The 12,699-nt window shown below is 43.1% G+C and overlaps 1 protein-coding gene across 7 annotated transcripts in view; it reads left to right on the forward strand.

Annotated features, from left to right (window-relative positions):
- Positions 1–12,699, forward strand: part of NELL1 (neural EGFL like 1) — a 768,366-nt gene that overhangs the window by 271,218 nt on the left and 484,449 nt on the right. For 5 of the 7 annotated variants that reach the window (XM_053266636.1, XM_053266634.1, XM_053266639.1 and 2 more), the window contains exon 12: positions 9,474–9,602. The exons of the other annotated variants lie outside the window; for them this stretch is intronic. In XM_053266636.1, coding sequence (XP_053122611.1) covers positions 9,474–9,602 — 129 coding nt within the window. The remainder of the gene's footprint in view (positions 1–9,473; positions 9,603–12,699) is intronic. 7 annotated transcript variants of the gene reach the window in all.

The following is a 12,699-nucleotide window of genomic DNA, read 5'->3' on the forward strand; positions in this document are numbered from 1 at the left end:
ATCCCTATATTGCGGTGTGGGGGGCTAACCACAAAAAGGAATTCTCAGCCTACCTGGCAAAGGCTGTACTGGTCTGGGCAGAGGGTCTGCTGCAGGGAACTCTGCCAGCCTCCTTCCTGGTTTCCTGCCTCCCTTCGGGCCTGCCGAGTTCAGGCTTCAGGGAGGCCTACTTGGAGGCCTCTCTGGAAGCCCTGCCCACCCACAGATCAGCTGAGAGGCGGGGAGAGAAGAGCTCTGCAGTTTGCAGGCTGCCCCGATCCTAGGCCAGAGCTGGAGGCAAGTGGCTGAGGGGCCCTGGGGCTGGGCAGGTGGGCAATGGGGTGGGGGTGGCAGGAACTGGCATGGTGCCCCCCCTCAGTGGCGCCTAGGGCACGTGCCCTGCCTGCCCCCTCATGTTCCGCCTATGCTTTCTATCCAGATCTGGTGGTTAAATTCCAGACAGTTCTTTCAGTTGCTTGGACAGTTCTTCAGAGAGTTTCAACTCAACTCTCCCAGGGATTTTAGCAGCTCTTTTCGGTTCTTCTTTCCTGGCTCTCCAAGACTCCAGCTTCAACTCCAGCTGGAAATTGCCCTACTCAGCACTGGAGAACTTTGCAACTCCAGCTGGAAATTGCATTCACCAACTTGAACTCAAATATGAACTGGCTTTCTACTGCAGGCAAGCCTCCTTTTATTCTCTCCCCCCCTCCTTCATTTTTTCTAAACAACCAATCAAAACAACTTTGTTTGTTTGTTTTACATTTTATATCCCGTTTTTCCGCCAAGGAGCCCAGAGTGGTGTACTACATACTTAGATTTCTCCTCACAACAACCCTGTGAAGTAGGTTAGGCTGAGAAAGAAGTGACTGGCCCAGAGTCACCCAGCAAGTATTTGGCTGAATGGGGATTTGAACTCGGGTCTCCCCGGTCCTAGTCCAGCACTTTAACCACTACACCATGCTGGTTCACTTTAGTTCTTTCCATTATTTTAAAATGGATCCAGTCAAATAAAACCCTCTTTCCTCCACATTTCAACCAGTACATCTCTTCTCCCTTCCTCCAAAACCAAACTGTAGCAAATGGGCTGTGAGGTTTTCACCCATGCCCAACCTTTTAAACACAGAACATAGGGAGTAAGCAAATACATATTAAATGCAGAAATCTGTAACACAAAAAGAGGAGGTTCAGGCCTCATTCCTTCAATAGTTCATAGCAATTTACCGTGCCATCTGTGTTGGACTGAAGTTAGTAGTAGTACTTCCAAGGTTTTATCTGTTTCACAGAGAGTGCTATAATATGGAAACTTATATTAGGCAGACTTGTTTTTCATAAGCTGAAGCATGAAGGCCATACCAGAAGAATAGCGAAATAAAGGCAAGATGTGAAAAATAACCTCTCTGGGGAATCCAATAAAATGCTCATGATGTTACAGTTCTTATAGCCTACTGTAAAAAATATTGTCTACTCAAATCCAACTAACACCAGTTGTAGTTAAGTCTAATTGAAACCAAAAGAACAATTTAGTTATGACTGACCTAAAGCTTATTGTTTTTATTGAGACATAGACATGATTAATTTAAGATGGATCACAGCTTCAGTTTCACTGGAATTGTTCAGTCTCACAGAAAATATTAGTTTTTGCCCAGTGGAAACAAACAGGAGATGGCAACACAATGAGATCATTCACACAATGTGTGTACTCCCAATTTTTGATTGTGTGGAAGCAAAGTAGGAGGAAAACTTGGGTAGCTTTGTCTCCTACTTTGGATCCACACTATCACTTGTACCCAGGTTTTCCTCTTACCTTGCTTCCACACAACCGAGAACTGGAAGCACACACAGCTCCCAAACCCGGGTAGAACACAGCTTTTGAGTGTATGAATGACCTAACTATCTTGTAGGTAATTTGTATAAGGATTGTACTAAATAAAATGCAAAATACCATTCCAGTTACTCCCATCAGTCATATGAGATGGGCCATTAATAATTCCATAGTAATAGCCGACCCGCACAGAGCATCTGTGCGCTAATTGAGACCCGCTGTTCCCCCCTCCCTCCCACCCCACTCTCCCTCCTCCTCCCTCCCTCCCGCCCCACTCTCTTCACCTTCCTCCCACCCACTCTCTCTTTCCCACTCACCCCCTTTCCAGTCTCTCCGCTGCTTCCCTGCCACTTTCTCGTCTCGCCAGCCATCCCACCGCTGCCACCTTGCGCCCCCGGCGGCCAGGCCAGGCTTTGCTGCCGCTGCCTCCCCCTTACCCGGGATGGCCTGGCCAGGCCAGGCCAGGTCGTCCTGCCACCGCCTCCCAGTGGCCAGCTGCCGGCCTGCCACCACCACCCTCCGCCTTTTTTTTTGCCCCAAACTCTCATCCAATGCCAGGAACTCTTGCAAGAGTTCCGCTGCCAAATCCTGGGCACGCATGCCGGTTAAGAGAATTAAATATATAGATATATAGATAGATGTGGAAAGTGAGGCAAAACATTAACAATATATGTGGGGAGAGTTGCTATTTAAACAGATTCTGTCCCGCACTGGCTGCTGTTGAACCAGTGGATCAACCACATTTTTCATTGTTTTTCACAACATTTGGATAGTTCTATGGGGAAAAGAAATCGGGGATAATTTAAGAAATTTTACTATCTCTCTCAAACAAAATCAGATTAAAAAGTAAAAAATATTTATTATGCAGTGTCATGAATGTACAGAACCTTTCATTAAGTTTCATAAGCTAGAAACAGGTTTTTGTCCAAAGGAACAAAAGAGAGAGGACGCGCCGAGCCCAAGCGACTTCCTGGTACTCAGGTGAGTTGCAGACAATGAAGCAGGCTGGTAGACGGCTTGAGCATCGTTGGAGGAAAGCTCAGAATGAATGTGACTGAACACTGGCTATTAGGGCCTACTCTATGGCGGTGATGGCGGTGAAGAAATCCTACTTTTACGCCCCTATCTCGCTGGCTCAATGTTGTCCAGTGGAGCCTTTTTGAGTGGTTTGGGGCCTCCTAGGTGAGAACCCCAAAGACCATCAAACAGAACATTCGGCACCTGCTGTGATGGATTTGCTTTACATTTTGCAGATAAAATCGCTCATATCCATTCTGACTTGGATGCCAAGATTTTTGCGGCACCGGAACTGGTTGTTGTTGACGCACCGTCTGGTCTTGTTATATTGAATGGTTTTCAGACTGTGTTGCCTGAGGAGGTGGACAGGCTGCTTGGAAGACCTTCCATGTGTGTCCTCGACCCTTGCCCTTCACGGTTTTTATTCATAAATGAATAAATTAATAATGAATAAATAATAAATAAATAAATAAATGAAAGCATAAATTCAAATGAATAAATCCTTAAATTCATAAATTTATGCATAAATGATCTAGAAGCAGGGGTAAGCAGCAAGGTGGCCAAATTTGTAGATGATACCAAATGCTTTCAGTTAGTGAAATCCATAACTGATTGTGAAGAGCTCCAAAAGGATCTCTCCAAATTGGGTGAGTGGGCGACAAAGTGGCAAATGCAGTTCAGTGTTGGCAAGTGTAAAGTGATGCACATTGGAACGAAAAACCCCAACTTCAAGTATATGCTGATGGGATCTGAGCTGTCGGCGACTGACCAGGAGAGGGATCTTGGGGTTGTGGTGGACAGCTCGTTGAAAGTGTCAACTCAATGTGCGGCAGCTGTAAAAAAGGCCAATTCCATGCTAGGGATCATTAGGAAGGGGGTTGAAAATAAAACTGCTAATATTATAATGCCCTTATACAAAACTATGGTGCGGCCACACCTGGAGTACTGCGTAAAATTCTGGTCACCGCATCTAAAAAAGGACATTGTTGAACTGAAAAAGTTGCAGAAGAGGGCAACCAAGATGATCAAGGGCCTAGAGCACCTTTCCTATGAGGCTAGGCTACAACACCTGGAGCTATTTAGTTTAGAAAAAAGATGACTGTGGGGAGACATGATAGAGGTCTATAAAATCATGCATGGTGTGGAGAAAGTGCATAGAGAGAAATTCTTCTCCCTCTCACATAACACTAGAACCAGGGGTCATCCCATGGAATTGATTGCTGGGAAATCTAGGACTAACAAATGGAAGTACTTTTTCACACAACGCATAATCAACTTGTGGAATTCTCTGCCACGAGATGTGGTGACAGCCAACAACCTGGATGGCTTTAAGAGGGGTTTGGATAACTTCATGGAGGAGAGGTCTATTGACGGCTACTAGTCGGAGGGCTGTAGGCCACCTCCAGCCTCGAGGGCGGGGTGCCTCTGGGTACCAATTGCGGGGGAGTGACAGCAGGAGAGAGGGCATGCCCTCAACTCCTGCCTGTGGCTTCCAGCTGCATCTGGTGTGCCACTGTGCGAAACAGGATGCTAGACTAAATGGGCCTTGGGCCTGATCCAGCAGGGTTGTTCTTATTTTCTTATGTTCTTACGGCTGGTGAAGGCTTGTAGGGAGGGACTGGGTCTGTGGGTGGCGAATGCCTCTCTAGAGCATGGGGTGGTCCCCCCTTGCCTGAAGGAGGCAGTCATTAGGCCACTCTTTAAAAAGCCCTCATAGGATCCAGATGACTTAAATAACGTTTGACCAGTTCCAAACCTCCCCTTCTTGGGCAAGGTGTTGGAGAGCATTGTGGCATCTCAGCTCCAGGCAGCCCTAGTTGAATCTGATTACTTAGATACTTTGCAGTCTGGCTTCTGACCTGGATATGGGACCCTGGTGGATAAGGGGACGTTGGAGGATGACCTACGCCAGGAGATAGACACAGGGAGTGTGACTCTGTTGATCCTCTTGAACCTCTCAGCTGCTTTCGATTCTATCGACCATGGTACCCTTTCTGGGATGTCTCTCTGGGTTGGGACTTGCAGTCATGGTTATATGGTTGTTCTGTTCCTACCTAGGGGGTCGTACTCAGAAGGTGGTGCTGGGGGATGCCTGCTTCACCCTTTAGCCTATTGAGTGCCACAAGGATCTATTCTATCCCCCATGTTGTTTAACATTTACATGAAGCCTATGGGAGAGGTCATCCATAGGTGTGGGCTGTGGTGCCATCAATATGCTGATGACACCCAGCTCTACCTATCTTTTAAGTCAGACACTAGGGAGGCAGCGGATGATCTGAACTGGGGCTTGGAGGCTGTTCTGGACTGGATGGGAGCAAACAAGCTGAAACTCGATCCAGATAAGACGGAAGTGCTCTGGGTTGGTAGAACTGATCATCTGAGTAATGAGGTAAATCTGGTCTTGGAAAGGGTCACACTCCCTCTAAAAGACAAAGTCCACAGCTTGAGGGCGCTTCTGGACCCAACACTGTCCTTGCAGGCACAGGTGGCGGCGGTGTGCAGAAGTGCCTTTTACCAACTACGGCTGGTACACCAGCTGTGACGCTACTTGGAGAAGTCGGACCTGACCTCAGTTACTCATGTGTTGGAAACATCCAGATTGGACTACTGCAATGCACTCTATTTGGGCTGCCCTTGAAGACTGTTCGGAAGCTTCAGCTCATTCAGAATGCTGCCGCAAGGATGCTCGTGGGTGCAAGTTGCTTCACCAGTAACCATCCTGCGTCAACTTCATTGGCTACTGGTCCACTTCGAGGCTAGATTCAAGGTGCTGGTATTGACCTTTAAAGTCCAGCACAGCTTGGGGCTGGGGTACCTGTCGGAATGCATTCACCCATATGAATCTGCCAGGGCTCTCCGCTCATCATCTCAGGCCCTGCTCAAGATCCCGCCACTAACAGAGATCTGGCAGGGACTAGAGACAGGACCTTTTCTGTTGTGGCCCCTTGGCTGTGGAACACCCTCCCTGAAGAGCTTCACCATGCTCCCTCCCTCAGTGTTTTTAAAAAGCATCTTAAAACACACTTTTAAAAGGAGGCTTTTTAATGCTCCATTATTATTTTGTTATATCTGGTAGGTTCTTTAGCGTTTTATATTTTTCAGTTTCAATTTGAACCTAATAATGATTGTGGTTTTTAATCCGACATCTCTCTCTCTCTCTCTCTCTCTCTCTCTCTCTCTCTCTCTCTCTCTCTCTCTCTATCTCTGTATCTATCTATCTATCTATCTATTTGAATTTAGTTTATTGTATTGTATTGTATTGTATTGTATTTTTTTTAAAGAATCAAATAAATTAAGAAGCTCCTGTCACGTTATTGAGCCCCTGAAACCTTCCAGAAAATGTCACCTTCCTCCAAATATATGAAAGGCTGAGGAGCTTCAGAGGGGAATCTCAGAAGAACTGGAGGATTCTTCAGGAATCTGAGTGTCAGGCACAGATCTCTTGTCTTATCAGTTAATTTTCAGCACTCATCATTTAACCACCAACTGAAAACCAACAGCTCACTGGAAAAAGGGGAAAAAACAAGGTCACTTTATTCTGGGGCTTAAGTTATAGTGGCTCCAGGGAAGAAAGGAAATATGTTTTGTGGGTTCAATAGAGAATAGAATTAAGACCTGCCATTTAACCAATCCCTTCAACCAATATATTATTTATTTTTCCTCCCCCTGCCCTGCATTTTAAATACCTGGCTAAAAAACTGAATTTCCTGAATAAAAGTATGTGACTGTGTGTGTATGTATGTATAAAGTTGTTTATTTCACCAGTGATTTAAAACCATATTACCGCTATTACAAGAGGGGTGAGACTTAAATGTGATTAAAGATAATGAGAGATAGGCTGCAGAGTTGTACAAAGTGGTCAGAGGAGGATTTTAAGATGAAGGAACCCTTTTGTCACCCAGACCTATTTCTTCAGAAATGTCCCATGGCCAATTATCAGAAGTTGATGAGACCCAGGAGAACCAGCTCCCACTTTTCATCTTTCACTATAGATCATCCAGTAGGGTTACTAAGCCAGTCCTGACCCCAAGACCAGGCTAAATTAACGGAGATAACTGGTGCTTATAATTGCAGTGTAAATATGCTACACATCTGTCCAAGTGTGTGATACTGGTGTGCAAGTGTTGCATATGCTGTGCCAATGCACAGTTTATAGGCAACACTGAATGTATGGAATTCTGCATAGGTACATTTTTAAAAAGAAAGAAACGTAGCCAGTGTCATGTGCAAATCAGGTGGTTGCCCTCAGTCCTTGTGCATATATAATTGGACAGAATTATGGCCTTACAAATGAAGACTGATTGTGCAAACTCTTCTTCTTAGAAGAGTTTTGGCAAATAATATGACAGAAGTAGTACAAAAGACTTGAATTCTCAGAAATGAAGAAATATAGTTTGGGACCTGAAGCTCACTTCATGTAAATCTTGCTTTGACAATCATAATGCAAAGTGTAATTCTACCCATATAAAACAGATAAGTCTCCAAGGGAGATTCATAAATCCTTGAGACTACGGAGTTCTCATACTACAAGTATGCATGGCGCAAGTAGAGTTTCTGACAGTAAAGCTTCTGTTGAAAAAGTGATACTAGGATATATATTTTTAAAAAGAAGTAACTTGGACTTACGGTGCTTAAAACCATTTTCATGGGAAAACCCTGTTTCTGACTCCACACATAAAAAAGAAAGATGAAAGAAACTAGATATTATAGACAGCTTTTAAAAACATCTTTGGTATTATTTTCAGAATGACTTACAATGCCACTGAGTTTCATTTCTCAGTGCTTTTTGTTTTGATGTTAAATCACCTTTTGCTCCAGTCATCTAAATAAGACTTTGATTAGCTATTGCCATAAACGTATTTGAGAAACTCTATCAGTGTTTTTCCTTTGAGCTTGGCTTGATGGAGTAGTGGACCAGAGTTGTGATGGTGGAAGGGAGGGGGATCGTGGACCTCTCAACAGAAGGAGAGTTCAGCCAGGGACTCTGTTGGCTTAGTTCTTACAAACAAGGTTCAGTTTAAAAAATATTATTTGAGTCCATGTTTTAACCCTTGTTCTATTTTCACTGAAAATGAGGTTGAAGGAAGAAATATGGGTTCCTCTTTAAACAATAGTAGCATTAATCCTGCACAGTTTTTTCATTTGAATTCTGCAAATTTAGACTACAATCCTTTGCAAATTTATCTGGGAGCTTAGTCAGTATTAAACTTGATAGGACTTACATCTGAGCAGACATCCATAGAATTATCCTGTTAGAACCTATTCTTACCTTCACAGGGTGACTTTGTCTATCACAGGGAGTGTGAATGCGTGACGTAGAGAAGGTGCGGCAAAAAAGAACACTGTTGTATACATGATTAATTTAGGGTACTGTAATGTTCTCTATGTAGGCATGCCCTTGAAGATAGTTTGGAAACTGCAATTGGTATAGAATTCAGAAACCTTTTCTGGGTCTAGTCTAAAGGAGCGTGTTGCTCCCAATTTCCACGATCTGCACTGAATGTCTATTCATTTTGGAGTCTAGTTCAGCATTCTGCTTTTGACTGGGACCTCTTTACCTAAGGGACCACCTCTTGCTTTTTCTATCCTTTTTCTACCCTCTTTGATGCCCAGCTCTTTATTATAAACCTCTCTGTTCTCATGAAGTATGACAATTCAGTCTTTGGCCACTTTACCTCTTTCCTAAAAAGTTTGCAGCTGTGTAAATTAAACTGTGTAAATTAAATTTAAATTTAAATTGGTCTTTGATTTCATGCTTAATTTTGGTGATGTTAATTTTAATTATTTTGAATTGGTTGTCTGCCTTGAGTTTATTCTGGAAGAAAAATTGAACCAGGAATTGAATAAATAATGGACTAGCTTTCATGTTTTTCCAGAGTGCCACTTCCGTTGTCAAGAGCTTCTTCTATGAATATAAGGAGAAAGAGTGGAAGGAGTATTTGCATGTCTGCAACTCTCCTTCTGTTCATGGAAGGCGTTTCTGATGACGGAGGGTACTGCTCCACCAAAGGATAGTATCCTATCTAATGTCCTATCCAATCTCCTCATAAGCATACTAAAAAATGCTTTAGAGAGTTAGGGTATGTTATGATCCTGCTCTCAAAAGTGTCATGATTATCTTCAGAATAAAGTGATGAAAAATCTTGTAAAGGTGTAAGTCAAATGTCACTAATAAAGGACACAATAAAAGGAGAGGCAAACCACTTATGATAATGTGCAGAGAAATGTATTCTGGGGCGGGGGAGGTGGGAAGGGGGAAACACTGCTAGATGTGTACATTAATCAGTATTGGTGAGGAGAGCTGGTCTTGTGGTAGCAAGCATGACTTGTCCCCTTAGCTAAGCAGGGTCCACCCTGCTTGTATATGAAAGGGAGACTAGAAGTGTGAGCACTGTAAGATAGTTCTCTTAGGGGATGGAGTCGCTCTGGGAAGAGCAGAAGGGTTCAAGTTCCCTCCCTGGCTTCTTCAAGATAGGGCTGAGAGATATTCCTGCCTGCAACCTTGGAGAAGCCGCTGCTGGTATGTGAAGACAATGCTGAGCTAGATAGACCAATGGTCTGACTCAGTATATGGCAGCTTCCTATGTTTCTATGTGCAGGATTTAGCTTTTATTGCTTTTATGTTGATAAATATTGAATGTACTCCATATTTCAGGTCATAATTTTTGTGCTCAAGGACACAGATGTGGTGAAAACGCAGAGTGTCGAAACTGGAACACAAGAGCTACTTGTGAATGCAAAAGTGGTTATGTCTCCGTCCAAGGGGATTCTGCCTATTGTGAAGGTAAATAATGTGTTCTGCATTGTAGTTTGATTGTATTCTAGTAAGAAATGTTCTGTTAAGGCAGAGCAAAGTGTTGCATTATAAAGCTCATTCTTCACTGTAGTATATAAATTATAATGGTCTAATTTAATTTTGCATATAAAGAGTTCAGGTGACCCAGGGACCGGGAGAGTTTGTTGTGAAGTTCCCGACCTGTTTCTTAGAATGTTAAAAATGGCCAGCCTTTTGTTTACTGTTTCTTTGAAACAATATAGATAGATTACAGTATTACTGCTGTTTTATTTTGATGACAAACATTGTATATTGGGGGTTAGTAGTTCTTGGAAGGCCAAGTCAACTCTTGAGAATGGTTATTGATTATAACTGTTATAATCAGTTAAGATGACATCTTTAAAGATGTGTGGTCTGTAACAGCTGCATCCCTCTCAGAACTGATTTGATGTTCGTGGCTGACATTCTCTTCTGGATATTGAAAACTATTTCTTCATTCCTTACAATGCCTGTTGGATAACATTTTAGTCCATTTCACCAATTATTTTAGCCTCATGCACTATCTTTTCTAGCTTTCCTTCAGAAATTGAATCAGCTATCATTCACTTAGATATAACTAGTTTTATATTGTATAGGAGATGCATATGGATACTATCAACCATTCTTCCCACCCACCCCACCTGGCACTGATAATTCAAGCCTAGTTTTGTACTGAATGAAAGAGCTCTGTCTATGTTTTTCATCTCTGAAGAAATGTAATCTCTTTAATACTGTTGAATGGTTTAAGTGGGTCTCTTAGTAATATTTTGGGTGACAGAATGGAAAACCCTCTGTATGTGACAATTAATTGTTAGGAGTACCATCAATTTAGGACTTTCTCTGACTGTGGTTTAGCTGAGGCGAGTGCTTAAGGCAACATACCTTTCTCTTATCTAGTAAATCCTTTCTGTTTAGTCTCAGTTCAATTGATCATAATGATCAATTGTGATTACTGAGAATTTTTTAGCCTGCAACTTCAAAACAAAACAAACCCCCAGGTATTCCACAAAACTTGTGAAATGCTTTTGGTGCTTCGATGTTCCAAGCATTAGATTAAATTCATAGTTTGTGAATGCTGTGATCTCCCAATCTCATTTTGGCAAGGCACTTCAGAAGGAAAGGACATGTAGCAGCTCAAGAATGAAAGAGAGTGAAGTCCTCAAAGGTGCACTAAATATTTTTAACACTGTACCTTTCAGGGGCGTAGCAAGGTTGTAGTGGGCCCATAGACAAGATTTTAAAATGGACCCTCCTTCTCACTGAAGTTTAGCACATGAAGTAAAGAAAAGGTTTTGCAAACTGTGGACGATGCAGGTCATTTAATGGTAATAGAGAAAGACATGCTGTTCTGCTAGCTCCAGGTCTTAACAGTGACATCAATTTTGGAGGATGAATACAATGGAAGCCTAGGCGGGTGTGTGGCTGGGGGAGTCAGTCATGTGACTTGCCTCTGGGAGCCCCCCCAAGGCAGTGGGCCCCCAGACAACTGTCTCCCCTTGCCCTATTATAGTTACACCCCTGGTACCTTTGAAGATTTCACTCTCTTTCTCTCTTTAAGGCCTTTACTATATTGTTTCCCTTATATTTTTTAGGTCTTCTTTCTTTCTTATTCCATGGGCCTTTTCCAGATGGTGACTTGACTTGGCTTCACCTTCGGGAGGCTGGGTGTGTGCTTACATATTGGGTAGATTTACATTGAAGTCCGTACTTGATATCGGGGAGCACTCCATACATGAATCAGGTTTTCCCCTGCGTATTGAGTTTCACATTATGCCCATTGTAAAAAATTCCACATTTTATGTCATTTTTTGAGGGGAGGGTCTAATTCAAAATATCTGATATACCCGAACATTTCTTTCGAGATGGATGGGGAGGCCATACTGATAAACCGCCTTTTCTTAAAGCCTCACTTTTAAAACTTAAAAAAATATTATTTTTTTTGCTCTGTGAACTTGCGGAACTTCGACTTCCAGAAGAGGGATCAGTTTAACAGCTCATCACTCTGGGTTTTCGCAAGGCTGTGTTGGGAGTACATGGAGCTACCGCAGCAGCAGCGGGGCGATGAGAAGGCCCTGTTGTTGGTGTTGCAAGTCGGTCTAGCAGAAGAATCCCTAAAAATAAGTATATGTGTAAGCAAGCAATCAATCAATCAAGCAAACACACTTATTTAAATGAAATTTTCATGAACACATACCATGCATGTGCAGTAGGAAAAAAGGAGTGACATTGAGCGACATCCCATCTACTCTTGAAAGAAAGCACCTGAGAAAGAACCGGAAGCAAGCGGTATGAACAGTGCACAGAAAAAAATTCAAAAGGAATGGAGAGACACTGCATCAAATCAGCCCTTTGTGCATGCCCAAGAATTATTATTTTGCTTATATGAAGCTAATATCTGCAGTTTATGTGCAGCTAATGATTAATCACATAATCAAGCGATTAAGCCTGCCATCTGGGAAAGCTCGTGGTACTTCAAACCCCTTGGTACATTCTTCAGAGTGGCTGAGAATGAGTGACTCATAATTTTCTCTCCACTCTTCCAGGTTCCAAAGGAAGGGCATTCTTATATCCACAACAGGCAGAGGTATACTTAAGTAATTTTGGAGCCTGGACTTAAAGGCCTTTGGAGGCCCTCCCCGCTTGCTGGAGTCCCCCCTCCCCCCATGGCAAGTTAAGCATAGACACACCATGACAAACAAGTATTTTTGACACTTGGGTTATTGAGGATACAAACAGCAGCTGATTTCACAAGAATGGAAGAATATAAAACTGGTATTTTTATGCAAATATGCAGTAGCAGAAACATTTCAACATGCAACTTAGCCTATCCCCATCCCATATATTTGTTTCTCCACCCGCACTCCTCTTTCTCTAAAGCACCCGGCGTAGGTCATAACCACACTCGGCCACTCAGTGCAGTGCAGGCCAGTGGCCACCACACCACCTAAGACTGACTAAAGAGGATTTGGGCCCCCCAAGGGGGTGTAGAGGCCCTGGAACTTTGGCCCGGAAGTCCAGGGGTAAGAGCGCCACTAGCAACAGGGATATTTAACCTAGTCTACATTCT

Source organism: Hemicordylus capensis, chromosome 1 (assembly GCF_027244095.1).
Source record: "Hemicordylus capensis ecotype Gifberg chromosome 1, rHemCap1.1.pri, whole genome shotgun sequence".
NCBI classification, from domain to species: Eukaryota; Metazoa; Chordata; class Lepidosauria; order Squamata; family Cordylidae; genus Hemicordylus; species Hemicordylus capensis.